The 18,051-nt window shown below is 42.7% G+C and overlaps 1 protein-coding gene across 3 annotated transcripts in view; it reads left to right on the top strand.

Moving 5' to 3' along the window:
* Nucleotides 1–17,847, top strand: part of CSNK1A1 (casein kinase 1 alpha 1) — a 40,322-nt gene extending 22,475 nt beyond the window's left edge. For all 3 annotated transcript variants that reach the window (XM_069972361.1, XM_069972374.1, XM_069972380.1), the window contains one exon: nucleotides 16,749–17,847. In XM_069972361.1, coding sequence (XP_069828462.1) covers nucleotides 16,749–16,756 — 8 coding nt within the window. In that variant the 3' untranslated portion in view covers nucleotides 16,757–17,847. The remainder of the gene's footprint in view (nucleotides 1–16,748) is intronic.
* Nucleotides 17,848–18,051: the final 204 nt, after the last annotated feature.

Raw genomic sequence — 18,051 nt, 5'->3', positions numbered from 1 at the left:
CTCGTCTCTCAGCGCGCGCCGGGCTTCGGGCGCTAAAATCTCTGTGACCCGACCGGCTCAGGAAGCGGGACCCGGCGAGATCATATGAGTATAGGGGGATCTAACGGGGTCGGGAGCCTGTCACCCCGGCACGGGGGGTGACAGGTCCTCTTTAAGGCTTCAGCCAGGATTATTTTGTCTACCTATCCACAGGATAAATGGTGATTGCTATATTGGTCTAGTTCTGACCTCTGGGACGCCCAACATGTGCCAGAATGGGGCACTTCGGTCACTTGTTCCCTCTCTGGCCACAAGATCATGGCTAGACGTCCAAATGGGGCATTAGTCAGTCATGTGCTCTGTTTCATTTAGGGACTTAACACTGACTGAGACACCTGAGCAGACTGCAGTCAGACAGCAACCATGTTATCGTTTATCACCTATGTAGTGGAAATGGAAAGGTAACTAGTCTTCTTATATCCTCCCTTTTTGGCGCCATATTACACAGCCCCATCAGTAATGTAAATGAACACCAATCTGCTAGATCTGCGCTCATTTACTTAGCTGCTTAGCAGGAAATACAGTAGGTGATAAGTAATGGAAGATTAGTTTTTTTTTTTTTGTTTTTTGTTTTTAATAGAAGTACATTACAAATCTGTGGCACCAGTTGATGTGAAAGAAACATTTTTAGTGAACTACCCCTTAAAAAAAAAAAAAAAAAAGTGATCCTTATTAAATGTGGAACACTAGTATTTTATGGGTTTTCATTTGGTTGGATGAATGTTTTCATTGTTTAATACTGTAAACAGTCACAGTTTTCCATGCAAACCATTTAACTGTTGTCTTAACCACTCTTTTGTCTGTTTTGTAAAATTTGAAAATTGTAATTTATGGTGTATTTCCTGAGCAAGACCAGTTTTTGTTAATGCCATGTCTATACATACAGTGTGGATTTGATTTAAATCACTAAGTAAGGCTTGATTTCAATCAGTTTCTACCTAAACTAGTTCTTGCTATTTTAACATGCAAGTAGATGAAGATTTTTAGAATCACTTTTTATATTACTTTTTTCTCCCCAGTTTAATGGGTTAATCATTCATATTTGGACACCACTGTTCTGTTGTACTTAGGAAGGAGAAAAATAATCCTGACCTTAATAACAATTAAAATTTATTAAACTGAAACAACAACATTACAGCATAAGTTATGTGCTTAAACAAACATCATGTTTGTTAACTAATTTGGCTAAATAAAATATATACATTTTAAGAACACATGAAAAACTTAAATACTACTGTCCCTGCTGTCCTCTGTAGCTCACTTGTAGTCATCTTCATCATCATCTTCTTTGTTCCTATTTGTAATCTGGCAAAGAAAAACAAGCTTTCCTGCTTTATTGGGTCCCAACCAATTTCTCAATTTAGAATGAATGAGTCCAAAGGAAGAGAATATTCTTTCAACGCCTGCAGAAGAAGCTACTGCTGTTAAAAGTGGAATCATAACTTGAACAGTCTCTAAATCCAAGCGCTTAAGTGACTTCCACCAGTTTACTGGTGTGACCTTCCTTAAAATATCTTCAGCAAACATATTTTTCTTGAATGGTTCCCCCTTAGCTCTGAAGTTTATTATAGTTGGCATTAAAGATGGATGATTGCTGGATACCCATGTCATAGCTAACTCCTCTTCCTCAGCACTTAGGTTTTGACCCTGATATTGGATATTGACAATATTTGCCAAAAAAATCAGCTGGAGTCAGTGCTTGTCCCAGTTGTTTGTTTACTGCTTGTAATTTAATTCTGTCCATGTGTAGTTCTGTTTTTAAGTGTTCACTTAGTTCCTTCGAAATTTCAACAGCATCCGCAATAAAACAGCTATTTTTCTGTATTTTGTTTAAAGCTTGAGAGATTGGTTTTAGGAAGCTCAGCATATGTTCAACATTTCTCTTAAGCCCAATGTTGAGGATTTTGGCCGTGACTGTGCCATCTATTTTATCTCGATTTTCTTCACAAAGTGTCATCAGAATAGGCCAGTTTTTGATATACTGCTGAAAACAGTCCACCACAGAGTTCCATCTAAGATCTTGTGGGAGCGTTAGCTTGGTTCCACCCATCCTTTTCAGAGCTGCTGCAGAAAAATGATTATTACGGAAGTATTTAGCAATTTCAACAACATTAGCCTTTATTTCTGGAACACTTAAGTCTTTGGCTAAGAGGTGCAGCAAATGAGCACTGCAACCATATGTTATTAGCAGCTTTGTATTCCCTCCCTGCTCTTCTAAATCTCTTCTCATCTTGGATACATTTGCAGCATTGTCAGTGACCAAACTGCGTACTAGACATTTGAATTTTTGTTCACATGTTGTTATAGCTTTTACTGCCACTTCTTGTAAGTATTCTGCTGTGTGTGCATTTCCTGACATATCAGTTGTTTGTGCAAGGAAGACTTTACCTTCTGTTATACAAGCACATACAATAGGATCATTGTAGACATTACTCCACCCATCAATACTCCACCCATCAATACTTAGGTTAACAATTTTACCCTCCAGAGCTGTTGCACATTGCTCCATTTCTCTGTCACACACTTGATCCAGCAGTTTCCCTGCAACATCAGCTGGGTGGACTGTATCCTGGTCTCAGTGACTGAACCATATTAATGAAATGTGGGTTCTCAGTCAGACAGAACGAAGAGTTTATTGCATAAATAAACTGGGCAATTTTTTCATCAATCAACTCTTTCTAATATGCTAGTTCTTATCACAAACCTATCTATGGTGGTTCCAGGAGGTAAAGGTTTTTTCTTCCTTTTGGGTGATGGTGATATGTGGCTGTGGGTGTCTGATGATGATGCTGCTGCTAATAAAGCACTATCCTGGATGGATACCTCTGAAACTGTAGAACAGGATGATGGTGATCTTGGAGGTGGATAGTTTCCAGAATCCATGAATTCCCCTAAACAAAAAGTCAATGCTGTTATTTTATTGTTTATACAATTTCTGCTTATTGTACACAACACATCACTGCCCCAAAAGGAATATTTGTTTTTCATCATAATTGTACCAAATGACAGTAACATGCAGTAATAAGAAATATAATTTTTCTCACACATGACAGTTCAGTCTTTAGAAATAGGATTCAATAAAAATGTTTACCAACCTGAAGATCCTGCCTGTTCAGAAGTGCTTCATTGGTCATCTTCATCACCGCACTTCTCATGATGTTGCCTCATTCGCGCCACTAGGCCTTGCATCTTTGTTGCATCGTTTGCATTTTGCACGCATGCCTGCCTTACCGATAGGCGAAGGAGCGTCATTAAAATATTCCCAAACTGGGTCTCTTTTACGGGCTGCTGCCATTATAAGGAAAGAATGTAATAAACCTCAGATCGTACACACAAACATATCCAGACTTGTCCGTCTGTGGCTATGCTGCAGTATTGTGCTCAAAGTTTCACTTTCATTTTCTTGTCTGCTTGCCCTTCCTCCTCCTTATACTTAGATTCACATTCTTCTTGTGTTGTGCAGATCTATTCCACTCCAAACAATCAGAAACCTATTGTCTAACTTCTTGGACTTGGCACTGAAGGGGTTGATTCTGTATTCATAGGTTTGTAGAACAATAGGATTAAGGTCTTTTTCTCGACTCTGTTTATGTTGTAACATTTTTGCTGTGAAGAAGCTGGGACCTCTGCGGAGTCAAATTCAGTTTTGAGAACTGCGTAAGTAAAGCGAGCGTCTGTGATGATATAGGAGAGAAACTGCCCACTAATCCTACAGAAACCTCTGGAAGAGCATGGCATTGTGAATGTTACACATATACAGCCTTTATTCTACAGAGTTAAACAACTCAGCTTTATCTCATGATGGAAGAACCTTTGGATGGTAAAATATTGTCCTCACAAAGCAGTTTATTGTAAAAAATCTGATTTAAATAAAAAAAATCCTATTTTTTTTTATTTAAAAAAAAAAAAACATTGATTTTTATCCACCCTGATCTACATAGTGGTGTTTAGTAGACTGGTTGGGATCCTTTAGCCCTGAGTGCACCATCTGCCAACCCACCAGCTCCTACAGGACACCTACTGATGAATATTTGGCCCAAAGTAAGAGTAGATCACAGTAGAAAGCCGGCTCAATGTTCATTAGCAGGAGTCTGAGGGCTAGAGGAATGGCCATAGTATATTAATACTGTTAAAATTACTCAATAACACTGCAGCACACTGTTAGATTTCCTTAAACTTCAAGGTTTTGCACCAGTGGATTGAGTCGAAGAAAACTGTCTCTTGGCCTATACTAATATTCTCATTAGATATAGATTTTATATATATATGAGAGACACACACACACACTCACTCACTTCTGGAACGTCTTTTCTCATAGCTCTGTGCTTTGCCTTTGTTATTCTTACTAGAAATGTATGACACGATAGTGGGAATTACCAGGTAGGGATGTGTCCTACAAAGTCTAGCACTGTCACCTCTGGTTGCATAGCGTCAATCAGTGTACGGACGTGCCACAATTGGTAATACCCACTTGATTTCTTTAAGAACAGGAACGGCAGATCCCAGAGCCATAAAAATTTTTTTTTATGGGCACTGCATTTCCTAAACTACAGGGCAGGAGTGGTGACAGGTCAAGCCCAACCTTAATCCTATACAGCCCCAACTCCCTCTTTATACAGTAAAATTCTGCATGAGAGAAAAGGAAATATTGCAATAGAACTGCATAAAAAGGCACTGCAGAAAGTGGAAATTTACTTCTCTAGATGCCTTGAGACTAAAAACGGAACGTTTTGCTGATATCAGGAAACTAAGCGCCAGTTTGCAGGCAATTGTTCCACTGAGCTGGATGATCCATCATTATCTTTGCATCAATAATACATGACATTCATTGTCAGCACCATGGACACAAGTGCCAACAAAACACTGTAGCTAGGAAACCCTGACCGGCAATGGAAGACAAATTCCATATGGTGCAACAAAAGGTGGAGCCTAAGCAAATACATCCTAGGACGCTTGACATTCACTTCTACAATAAAGTTTTAGTTCACTCTTCATTTAAAAACTAGCTGGGCTACTTTATCTTGGATAAAAATAAAACACTTTGGGGGAAGATGACCAGATGCCTTGTGTGAGATCAGAAAGCTGACTAGAAGTATGCACAGGTTACCAGCCCAAGGTGACCAGACCAAGAATAAACTTTGTTTTAGAAAAGGTGCCCTTGTTACGGTTGATCTCTCTTAGCTTGCCCATGCAGGGAGTGGATTGAATGTTTATGCCACCAATAAAAATGTACATCTTGTGTAGAACAAATAGAACTAGAAGAGTTACAAAGAAAGATGCAACTGCTTAAAGGAAGGGTAATACATGTCTGCTTTTCCAATGAAATCCAATTATCTGGGCTTAGTGTCACTGTCGTGAATTTTTTTTTTTTTTTTGCAGAAATCAATAGTCCAGGCGATTTTAAGAAACTTTGTAATTGGGTTTATTATCCGAAAAATGCATTTTTATCATGAAAAAGCAGTTTGAAGCTCTCCCCCCTGTCTTCATTGTTCTCCTATGGAGAGCGCTAAAGAAAAGACCAAAACAGGACAACTCGGATTACAGCTGTCACCCAGCTCCGTGCCTGTAATCCTCTGTTATCTGCTTTCTGCTGCCGGCTAACTCCCTCCTTCCCCCTCCCCCCTCCCCTCTCCCTAGAGCAGACAGGGGACGTCTCCTGCAACAAGTCACAATTTTCAGATTTTTCAGAGTGGATGAAAAAGAGGAAGGAGGGGGGGACCTGGGAAAAGGTTTTTTACATGCAGATAATGGCAGATTTGGCTAATAAACCCAATTACAAAGTTTCTTAAAATCGCATGGACTATTGATTTCTGCAAAAAAAAAAATACGACAGTGACTCTTTAAGCTCTGTCTACACAAAAAATTCTGACCAATACATGGAACCACACCAAGTCAACTTAAGGGTGCAGAAGAAATCTGTATGACTTGGTCATAGTCAGGATACTCTCAGGATTTAGAATCTTTCTGAAGGCCATTACAGAAATAAAGCTGAATAATACTAATCTTGTATAAGACTATAGGACACAATCTATAATCCCTAGCAACAGCACCAGGAGCAGAAGTTGTGCAAAAAATGGTGCCACAACAAGTCGTTTCCTGCACAAACTAGCCTTTATAGGCTTTGCTTCGAGGTCAATGTAAGGATTCAGAGCGGCATCATTTGTGAGCGGTTTAGCTCAGCCTCCTTCTGAACACTTATTCTGCATTATACCCAGCCCTGGTCAGATTTCCATTCTCTTTCCGCTGAAAGCTTCACTGAAGTTTGCTGGTAGTGCAGCAGACCTGTGGACAGCAACATGTTTAATGTCTGCTACAGGCATAGATGACCACTGACTCGAGAACAGGGTGTATGTCAGGGTGGATAAAAATCAATGTTTTTAAAAAAAATTAAAGAAAAATCTTTTTTTTTTTTTATTTAAATCGGATTTTTTTTTTTACAATAAACTGCTTTTTGAGGACAATATTTTACCATCCAAAGGTTCTTCCATCATGAGATAAAGCTGAGTTGTTTAACTCTGTAGAATAAAGGCTGTATATGTGTAACATTCACAATGCCATGCTCTTCCAGAGGTTTCTGTAGGATTAGTGGGCAGTTTCTCTCCTATATCATCAGACGCTCGCTTTACTTACGCAGTTCTCAAAACTGAATTTGACTCCGCAGAGGTCCCAGCCTCTTCTTCACAGCAAAAATGTTACAACATGAACAGAGTCGAGAAAAAGACCTTAATCCTATTGTTCTACAAACCTATGAATACAGAATCAACCCCTTCAGTGTCAAGTCCAAGAAGTTAGACAATAGGTTTCTGATTGTTTGGAGTGGAATAGATCTGCACAACACAAGAAGAACGTGAATTTAAGTATAAGGAGGAGGAAGGGCAAGCAGACAAGAAAATGAAAAGTGAAACTTTGAGCACAATACTGCAGCATAGTCTGGATATGTTTGTGTGTACGATCTGAGGTTTATTACATTCTTTCCTTATAATGGCAGCAGCCCGTAAAAGAGACCCAGTTGGGAATATTTTAATGACGCTCCTTCGCCTATCGGTAAGGCAGGCATGCGTGCAAAATGCAAACGATGCAACAAAGAGATGCAAGGCCTAGTGGCGCGAATGAGGCAACATCATGAGAAGTGCGGTGATGAAGATGACCAAAGAAGCACTTCTGAACAGGCAGGATCTTCAGGTTGGTAAACATTTTTATTGAATTCTATTTCTAAAGACTGAACTGTCATGTGTGAGAAATTATATTTCTTATTACTGCATGCTACTGTCATTTGGTACAGTTAGGATGAAGAAAAACAAATATTCCTTTTAGGGCAGTGATGTGTTGTGTACAATAAGCAGAAATTGTATAAACAATAAAATAACAGCATTGACACTTTTTGTTTAGGGGAATTCATGGATTCTGGAAACTATCCACCTCCAAGATCACCATCATCCTGTTCTACAGTTTCAGAGGTATCCATCCAGGATAGTGCTTTATTAGCAGCAGCATCATCAGACACCCACAGCCACATATCACCATCACCCAAAAGGAAGAAAAAACCTTTACCTCCTGGAACCACCATAGATAGGTTTGTGATAAGAACTAGCAGATTAGAAAGAGTTGATTGATGAAAAAATTGCCCAGTTTATTTATGCAATAAACTCTTCGTTCTGTCTGACTGAGAACCCACATTTCATTAATATGGTTCAGTCACTGAGACCAGGATACAGTCCACCCAGCTGATGTTGCAGGGAAACTGCTGGATCAAGTGTGTGACAGAGAAATGGAGCAATGTGCAACAGCTCTGGAGGGTAAAATTGTTAACCTAAGTATTGATGGGTGGAGTAATGTCCACAATGATCCTATTGTATGTGCTTGTATAACAGAAGAAGGTAAAGTCTTCCTTGCACAAACAACTGATACGTCAGGAAATGCACACACAGCAGAATACTTACAAGAAGTGGCAGTAAAAGCTATAACGACATGTGAACAAAAATTCAAATGTCTAGTACGCAGTTTGATCACTGACAATGCTGCAAAAGTATCCAAGATGAGAAGAGATTTAGAAGAGCAGGGAGGGAATACAAAGCTGCTAATAACATATGGTTGCAGTGCTCATTTGCTGCACCTCTTAGCCAAAGACTTAAAGGGGTATTCCAGGGAAAATCAATAATTTAGCAAAGGAAAGGGTTAACCAAGGTTAACCCTTTCCTAATATACTTGTTGTTTTTTGGCCCCCCAAGGAGATCTCTGGTCCGGTCACCAGTTACATGGGCCGGCACTGCACTACAGCAGGTGAATGCGGGGTCTGGCGTCAATCATCACTCCGCAGAACCCCCCCCCCCCCCACACACACACACACACACACACCTTGTTAGCGATGCCGACCGAGTCCCGGGAGGGGATGCGGCGGGCGGCATTACTTCATTCATAGCTACCAGACACCCGGCTGCCCGCCGCATCCCTTCCCCCCAGGGACTCAGGGTCGGCATCGGTGGGGAAGTAATGTTTATCGGCTGCTGATCCCCGCTCACCCCCACCCCCGGAGCGTGCTGCTTGCCCCGATCTCGGCACTGGTCTGAAGCACCTGTACTCAGCTGACAGGCGCTGTGTGAGTGAGTCAGGAGAGATTTCTGTCTTCTCCGTACACAGAGCCTGTCAGCTGAGTACAGGTGCTTCAGACCAGTGCAGAGATCGGGGCCAGCAGCACGCTCCGGGGGTGGGGGTGAGCGATCTCTGACAGGGACACAGGGAGGGGGGGCCGGGGGGGATCAGCAGCCGATACACATTACTTCCCCACCGATGCCGACCCTGAGTCCCTGGGGGGAAGGGATGCGGCGGGCAGCCAGGTGTCTGGTAGCTATGAATGAAGTAATGCCGCCCGCCGCATCCCCTCCCGGGACTCGGTCGGCATCGCTGACAAGGTGTGTGTGGGGGGGGGGGGGGTTCTGCGGAGTGATGATTGACGCCAGACCCCGCATTCACCTGCTGTAGTGCAGTGCCGGCCCATGTAACTGGTGACCGGCACTGAGCCCGACGACCCCTGATAATTTACTGCAGCCTCAGGGGACCCCCACTCTGAAGCGTGTGGGGATGCAGAGCACTGATCCCTGATTGGCTGCACGCTACCAAGCCAGTCAGGGTTCAGTGCTCTGCTGCTAATGAGACGGAGAGCGACGCCGGCTGGGTGACGTCACCGAACCGGAAGGGGAAGAGGATCCGAGCCACAAGCTGCAAGATCACGTGGCCGGACCGGAGATCTCCTTGGGGGGCCAAAAAACAACAGGTAAGTATATTAGGAAAGTGTTAACCTTGGTTAACCCTTTCCTTTGCTAAATTATTGATTTTCCCTGGAATACCCCTTTAAGTGTTCCAGAAGTAAAGGCTAATGTTGTTGAAATTGCTAAATACTTCCGTAATAATCATTTTTCTGCAGCAGCTCTGAAAAGGATGGGTGGAACTAAGCTAACGCTCCCACAAGATGTTAGATGGAACTCTGTGGTGGACTGTTTTCAGCAGTATATCAAAAACTGGCCTATTCTGATGACACTTTGTGAAGAAAATCGAGATAAAATAGATGGCACAGTCACGGCCAAAATCCTCAACATTGGGCTTAAGAGAAATGTTGAACATATGCTGAGCTTCCTGAAACCAATCTCTCAAGCTTTAAACAAAATACAGAAAAATAGCTGTTTTATTGCGGATGCTGTTGAAATTTGGAAGGAACTGAGTGAACACTTAACAGAACTACACATGGACAGAATTAAATTACAAGCAGTAAACAAACGAATGGGACAAGCACTGACTCCAGCTGATTTTTTGGCAAATATTGTCAAATCCAATATCAGGGTCAAAACCTAAGTGCTGAGGAAGAGGAGTTAGCTATGACATGGGTATCCAGCAATCATCCATCTTTAATGCCAACTATAATAAACTTCAGAGCTAAGGGGGAACCATTCCTTAAAATATCTTCAGCAAACATATTTTTCTTGAAGGTCACATCAGTAAACTGGTGGAAGTCACTTAAGCGCTTGGATTTAGAGACTGTTCAAGTAATGATTTCACTTTTAACAGCAGTAGCTTCTTCTGCAGGCGTTGAAAGAATATTCTCTTCCTTTGGACTCATTCATTCTAAATTGAGAGATCGGTTGGGACCCAATGAGGGAGGAAAGCTTGTTTTTCTTTGCCAAATTATAAATAGGAACAAAGAAGATGATGATGAAGATGACGACAAGTGAGCTACAGAGGACAGCAGGGACAGTATTATTTAAGTTTGTCATGTGTTCTTAATATATATATTTTGTTTAGCCAAATTCGTTAACAAACATGGATGTTTAAGCACATAACTTATGCTGTAATGTTATTGTTTCAGTTGAATAAATCTATTTAAGTTGTTATTAACCCCTTAACGACATAGGGCGTATATTTACGCCCTGATGCCGTTAGGGACGTTCAGAGCGGGGCCGCGCTCTGAACTGCTGCGGTCCCGGGTGCCGCTTGTAGCCCGGGACCGCAGGTATTAGCGGGCACGGTCCAATCGCCGTGCCCGCTAATACAGTAATCAGATGCAGCTGTCAAAGTTGACAGCTGCATCCGATTACCGGAAGCAGCGTCATCCCTGGTGTCTAGTGGGGAGATAACATCCCGGAGGAGCGATCTCCGTAACTGAAGCCAGCCGGGGGACCGCTCCAAGATGGCGCCGTCCCCGGCTCGGCACTCGTTTACTTCCGGCTGCAGCAGCCGGAAGTAAACGAGTGCCTATCTCATGGATCTCTGCAGCATATCTATGCTGCAGAGATCTCAATGAGAGATCAAAGCACTTATACTAGAAGCCCCCCTAGGGGCTTCTAGTATAAGTGTAAAAGTTAAAAAAAAAGTGTTGGTAATAGTAAAAAGCCCCCTCCCCTAATAAAAGTCTGAATCACCCCCCTTTTTCCAGGTTATCCAGGTATCGCCGCGTGCGTAATCGCCTAAACTATTAATTAATCACATTCCTGATCTCGCACGGTAAACGCCATCAGCGCAAAAAAATCCCAAAGTGCAAAATTGTGCTTTTTTGGTCGCATCAAATCCAGAAAAATTGTAATAAAAAGCGATCAAAAAGTCGTATATGCGCAATCAAGATACCGATAGAAAGATTACATCATGGCGCAAAAAATGACACCCCACACAGCCCCATAGACCAAAGGATAAAAGTGCTATAAGCCTGGGAATGGAGCGATTTTAAGTGACGTATATTTGTTGACAAAGGTTTGAATTTTTTACAGGCCATCAGATACAATATAAGTTATACATGTTACATATCGTTTTAATCGTAACGACTTGAGGAACATCCATAACAAGTCAGTTACGGGCGAATGGCGTAAAAACACATTTCCCCCAAATAAAATGCGTTGGTTTTTTTTTTCAATTTCACCACACTTTGAATTTTTTTCGCAGTGTACTTTATGCAAAAATTCAGCCTGTCATTGCAAAGTACAATTAGTGACGCAAAAAATAAGAGCTCATGCGGGTTTCTAGGTGGAAAAATGCAAGTGCTATGGCCTTTTAAGCACAAGGAGGAAAAAACGAAAACGCAAAAATCGAAATTGGCTCTGTCCTTAAGGGGTTAAAGCGTAACTGTCATGTTTTTTTTTTTTTTGCAGAAATCAGTAGTATAAGCGATTTTAAGAAACTCTGTAATAGGTTTCATCAGCCAAAAAAGACTCCTTCTGTACTCAAGAAGCAATCTCCCAGCCCCCCCCCCCCCCCCCCCCCCCCCCCCCGACTTCTTATCTGTGCATTATCAGGCAAACACGTCTTCATTACAGAGAAGCCAGTGAAGACTGGTTCTGCTCTCTCCATTGTAAGCCTATGAAGGGGGGAGGGGCTGAGGGAGATGAGGGAGCAGGAAGAGGTGACATGAAGGTCAGCTGTTTGTAGACTCTCTGGGCAGCTAAAACGCAGGATTCTGGGGTCAGAAAGGTCAGTGCTTATCTATGAACTTACTGAGAGAAGTTTGCAGGGTGTTGTGCTTTGCAGAAATCCTCTGTGCTCAGTCACTCCTAACAGCCCCTCCCCTCTCCATAGCCACATAATGGAGACAGAAATCCTGCTTCTTCTGCAGTGAGGGGGGAGGCTGAGAGATTGCTTTTTCAGTACAGAAGGAAACTCTTTTAGTACATAAAACCTATTACAGAGTTTCTTAAAATTGCTTGTACTGTTGATATTTAATGTTTTCAGAAAAATGACCCTGAAATGACAGTTACGCTTTAAGGTCAGGATTATTTTTCTCCTTCCTAAGTACAACAGAACAGTGGTGTTTAAATATGAATGATTAACCCATTAAACTGGGGAGAAAAAAGTAATATAAAAAGTGATTCTAAAAATCTTCATCTACTTGCATGTTAAAATAGCAAGAACTAGTTTAGGTAGAAACTTTGATTTAAATCAAGCCTTACTGACTAGTGATTTTAAAATTGTGATTTAAATCAGTTAGATTTAAATCAAATCCACCCTGATGTAGCTAGGGCTGGGTGATATTGGCCTAAATCATTACCGCGATTAATTGTACATGTAGCCGGGGTAACTATAACGGACGATGATTATGACATGCCCCTTAGGTAAGCCACACCCTTTTTCAAGCCACACCCACTTGACCGTGCCAACCTGGGGATATTTTGTTTTAAAGTAAATATATATATATATATATATATATATATTATATAATTTTTTTTTTTTTTAAGTAACTCACTGAGCATGAACACAAGGCTGGGCTGTTTAGTCTATTGTCATTATATTATTTATTATTATTTGGGGATCTTGGCAGAGACCTGGACCTGTATATACAGGTATACAGCCACTACAGGATGTGTATACACAGTTATACAACTATGTACACACTGCATGATGTGTATATACAGGTATACAGCTATGTACTACATAGCTGTATATCTATGTATACACGTCCTGTAATGTGTAGATAGCTGTATACCAGTATATACACGTCCTCTAGTGTGTACATAGCTGTATACCCATATATACATGTCCTGTAGTGGCAGTATTATGTATGTACACACTACAAGACATGTGTATATACACAGGTATACAGCTATGCAGATTCTCCATTAAAAACACATGCACACTCAGCTAAGCTGATCATTCATGTGTATTAGAGGATCATAACAGATAGCTGGGGGTGGAGCATGGTGCCCCATGAATTCTGTTGGGGGGGGGGGGGGGACAGGGGCTGATCTGGGCAGAAGGGGGGGGCAGTATCTCCTCCGGCCCTGTCACCCCGCTAAGTACAGGCACATACCCGGCCCTCCCTGCCACACACACACGCAGGTCCCTGGTCTCTGGAGGAGGAGGCGGCCACAGGGACCGCGTGATATACGGCGTCACTGCAGGTGGTGGAGCTGTATAGTGGGATCGGGGGTCTGCACTGCGACCCCACACCTCACTATACAGCTCCAGCGCAGCGATGCCGTCAATCACGTGGTCCCTGCGGATATGTGGAGCGGGTCAGCGGCTGTACGGGGTTGTGGGAGGTGGCTGCCGGGAGGATCGGTATGGGGAGTGGGTCAGCGGCTGTCCGGGGTAGGGGGAGGTGGCTGCCAGGAGATCGGATATGGGGAGCGGGTCAGCAGCTGTGCGGGGGGGGGGGGGGGGGGGGGATGCGCTGCTGCGAGCTGTCAGACTTCTGCAGGGCAGGGGATGGGGGAACCCCTGCCTTAATAGTATATGTGCACCCTTGAACCCAAGCAGGTTAGGAGCGGGGACGCAAGGGAGCTGAGCGGGCGTAGAATGCGGCAGGGTGAGGGAGGGGTAATACCGCAGATACCGTCCTGGAAAAGTTGGTCGGTTAACAGACACCAGGGATTTTCGCGGTATACCGCCCAGCCCTATGTGCAGCCTCCTTGTCTGAGCACTATTAGAATCTATAACCGACTGCTAGGTTACCTTTAAAAGCCACACTAGACATTAGATTGTTAGAGATGCAGATGGTAGGAAACATTAGTTCTTCCCCCCCCCCCCCCCCCCCCCCCCCGAGCTTAGTATTCCCAGTCCTATTCGTTTAGGTAGGGTAGCACAGATAACCTGGTAGACCTGGCATGCCTACTAAGCTACACACAGTACTGTGCGATATTTGGTTCAGGGATGGATGGTTTTCTGTGTTTAAACAGCTTTTTGCATGAGTCTTACTATGCCCTCCCACACACTGCTGAATCATGGCTCTCCCTGTAGACTAACTACACACGAGCCTGTGTTTTTTTTGTTTTTTGTCCCTTAACCCCTTCGGGACCAGGCTAATTTTCATTTTTGCTTTTTCGTTTTTTCCTCCTTGTGCTTAAAAGGCCATAGCACTTGCATTTTTTACACCTACAGACCCACATGAGCCCTTATTTTTTGCGTCACTAATTTTACTTTGCAATGACAGGCTGAATTTTTGCATAAAGTATAGTACGAAACCAGAAAAAAATTCGGTGTGGGGAAATTGAAGGGGAAAAAAAAAAATTGCATTTTTTTTTTTTTATTTGGGGGAATGTGTTTTTATGCCATTCGCCCTGGGGTAAAATTGACTTGTTATATATGTTCCTCAAGTCGTTACAATATAAGTTATACATGTTATATATTGTTTTAATCGTATCTGATGGCCTGTAAAAAATTCAAACCATTGTTAACAAATATACGTTCCTTAAAATCGCTCTATTCCAATATTTATAGCGCTTTTATCCTTTGGTCTATGGGGCTGTATGAGGTGTCATTTTTTGCGCCATGATATTTACTTTCTATTGATACCTTGATTGCGCATATACGACTTTTTGATTGCTTTTTATTACATTTTTTCTGGATTTGATGCAACCAAAAATGCGCAATTTTGCACTTTGGGATTTTTTTGCGCTGACGCCGTTTACCGTGCGAGATCAGGAATGTGATTAATAGTTCGGGCGATTACACACGCAGCGATAGCAAACATGTTTGTTTATTTATTTACTTTTTATTTAAAACCTGGGAAAAGGGGGGGGGGATTCAGACTTTTATTGGGGGAGGGGACTTTTTACTAATGACAACACTTTTTTTTTTTTTATTATTATTTTTACACATACTAGAAGCCCCCCTGGGGGACTTCTAGTATATACACTTTGATCTCTCATTGAGATCTTTGCTGTATAGTTATACAGCAAAGATCAATGAGATCGGCACTTGTTTGCTTTTGGCTGCTGCAGCCGAAAACAAACGAGTGCCGAGCCGGGGACGGCGCCATCTTGGAGCGGTCCCCGGCCGGCAGCAGTAACTGAGATCACCCGGAGGAGCGATCTCCGCCACTAGACACCAGGGAAATGCTGTATTCGGTAATCGGATGCAGCTGTCATGTTTGACAGCTGCATCTGATTACTGTTTTAGCGGGCACGGCGATCGGACCGTGCCCGCTAATACCGGGGGTCCCGGGCTACAAGCGGCACCCGGGACAGCCGCGGTTCAGAGCGGGTTCGCCGCGCGGCCCCGCTCTGAACGCCCGCACCCGTGCGAGGACATACAGTTACGTCCTCATGCAGGAAAGGGTAAAGGGGTACTCCGGGCCGGGGGGTGTTACGGTGAATCGCCGTGGAGGGGGTGGAAATTGAAGCCGGAGGACACTTACCTCTCCCGTTCCAGTGCTGGTGCCTGGATCGCGTCGCCCGGTACTCCCATCCCTCGGCCGCTTCCTGGTCAGAGCTGCCGCATGAGACATGACATCTCAAGGCAGCTCTGCTATTCAGCGGCCGAGGCGGGACTCCAATACCCACCGCCTCCCTGGCGATCCACCAAACTACTTCCCGGCCCAGAGTACCCCTTTAACAGAACTACACAGCCACAATGTGGTTTCAGAGTGAGATTCCATTTTCACAGATGAGGTATTCCTCTGCCTGCAGTCCTGCTATTAGGGTAGACAGGCTTGTCACCATAGTTTAGAAAGATATCTCTCAGAGGACTGCTACTTCCTTTTCATGCAGTAAGCAGGATGCTGCTATTTTCCTTTCCCTGCATTTCATGGATATCAGTGCAGCTTTTGAATGATACAGGTGAGTGCACCCTGGTGTAAAAGTACAGAATCTAGTGGGATTCTAGGGGAGAGCTCAGTCAGGTATGTAGCATCAATAAAACATCAAGTAAAAAAACTACAGGTGCAAGTAGATGGCACTCTAGCTAGTTATCTGCATCTCGAGCTTTAGAAAGGGTCCTTGTTTAATGAAGGTTAGTTAGTGCTTAGTAAAGTGATGGGGTTCCTGGACACTGCTTCATCTTCATATAGTGCCAGCACAGTGTGCCTGTTGAGGTCACCAGACTGCCCCAAGACCCTTTACAGGTAGTGTTTGTAGACAACTATTGCTATCCTGTATAAGGCTATTGCAGTGCTTTAGGAATGGCCTATGTAATGGGCTCCCGTTTCAGGGGGGAAAAAAACATGATGGCAATAAGAAACCCTGCTGTTCACATCTCTCGGGCCTCCCCCTTCTCCATTCCTCATTGTCCTACTTTACTTTCTGAACAAAATGTGTGAGACCAGTCTGGAGAAATATAAGCAGGTATTATGTGAAAGCCATCATCTTGTGAAGGTGCGTATTTAGTGTATAAGTGTAAAGATTAGTCTTCCCCTTCACTTCATCGCTGGTCTTGCTTGTGGTCATCCACTGTGTGACATTTTGCAGTTCACTCAATGTAAGTTGGTAAATCTTGTCTTTTTCCCCTCTCTCTAACAGGATTTTGAACACGCAAGGAGCGGACATTGCAGTTCCTGGCACGAGCTGGACCCATCACTCCCTTAAAGCCTAGAGATTTTTAGTTCATATGTACACTTGCCAGTTGTTGTGGGAGACCATTTACTTGGTGTAAAAGGAACTTAATTTCAGTCTAAACTGGCTACCTGCGGCGTCGATGTGCCGACTTGTAGCTGCTGTTAATAATTGTGAATATCACTAAGATTAGTGAAACATGGTGTCCAGTTTTTTTATTGCAATTTTCCCCCCTGAAAGCGTGGGACGGGTGGTTCAGTTATCTGGCATTCAACAGAGTGGTGGAAGAAATTGTGCATATGCCAATTTATTTTTGTTCCTATGGTTAACCTCTTGAACCTTACACTGCTTATGACTTCTACTTCAGAAGAGCAACTTGAAGTGGCTTCCTAGAGCCAGTTGTGACAACCCAAGTCTAAAGAGAAAACTCAGTCGTTTCTTCCGATCTACTTTTTTCTTCACTTCTGTGTTTTTTAAGTTGTACACTTAAAACATTCTTAGCTGTTGCATTGAAGGCTCACTTGCTGTACAAGTAGGTGTCCCTGCAGTGAATGAGCAACGAGAACTTTATTTTTGATTTCTTGTCTGTCACCTTGTATGGTTATTATGGTGACCACATGGCTCCAGGTTATTAGGATCTACTGGCGTAGCAGCTTCTCTTCCTAGTAAGACAAAAACAACTGGATGTACATCCTCAGCAGTCTGCCATTTCTTGATAATCTGAAACCAATAAATGTCCCTGGTGTAACCAAAGATTACAATTTTAAGCAGATAATATAACCGAGCTTTCTGTGTTTTTTTTTTTTGTTTGTTGTTTTTTTTAAAAAAGGACATCTTCTACAGTGCAGACCTTTAAAACACAACTTGGCAGTTCTAGTCTTTAGAAGATGGGAAATAACTTGTACAAAGCAAACTGCAGCGTTTTTGTCACAATCTAGTTAACAACTTTAAAGCTTGTTTAAGTGGCTTAGGAAATGTAATCACTGTAAACATGATCTGGGATATCTTTGTTTTTATTTTGAACATTTTTGTTTGTTTACAAGTTCATTAAAAACTGAAAAATCGATACAGTTTAAGTAGATTAGAAGTTTCTTTAAGTTTCATGTGGGGGGATTAGCGATAACACTTATTTCTTAGTTTATAATATGGTTGACTGTTAATTTATATGGGTCTCTGAAGAGGTGGTTGGGTGGGCTCTACCCAACCTCCTACTAATGTTAAAGTGTTTTCTATGACACTTGGTTATAATGTCCCTAGTATAAAGAGCCAT

This window comes from Dendropsophus ebraccatus, chromosome 1 (genome assembly GCF_027789765.1).
Source record: "Dendropsophus ebraccatus isolate aDenEbr1 chromosome 1, aDenEbr1.pat, whole genome shotgun sequence".
NCBI lineage: Eukaryota > Metazoa > Chordata > Amphibia > Anura > Hylidae > Dendropsophus > Dendropsophus ebraccatus.
This window is presented reverse-complemented; position numbering and strand designations above follow the sequence as displayed.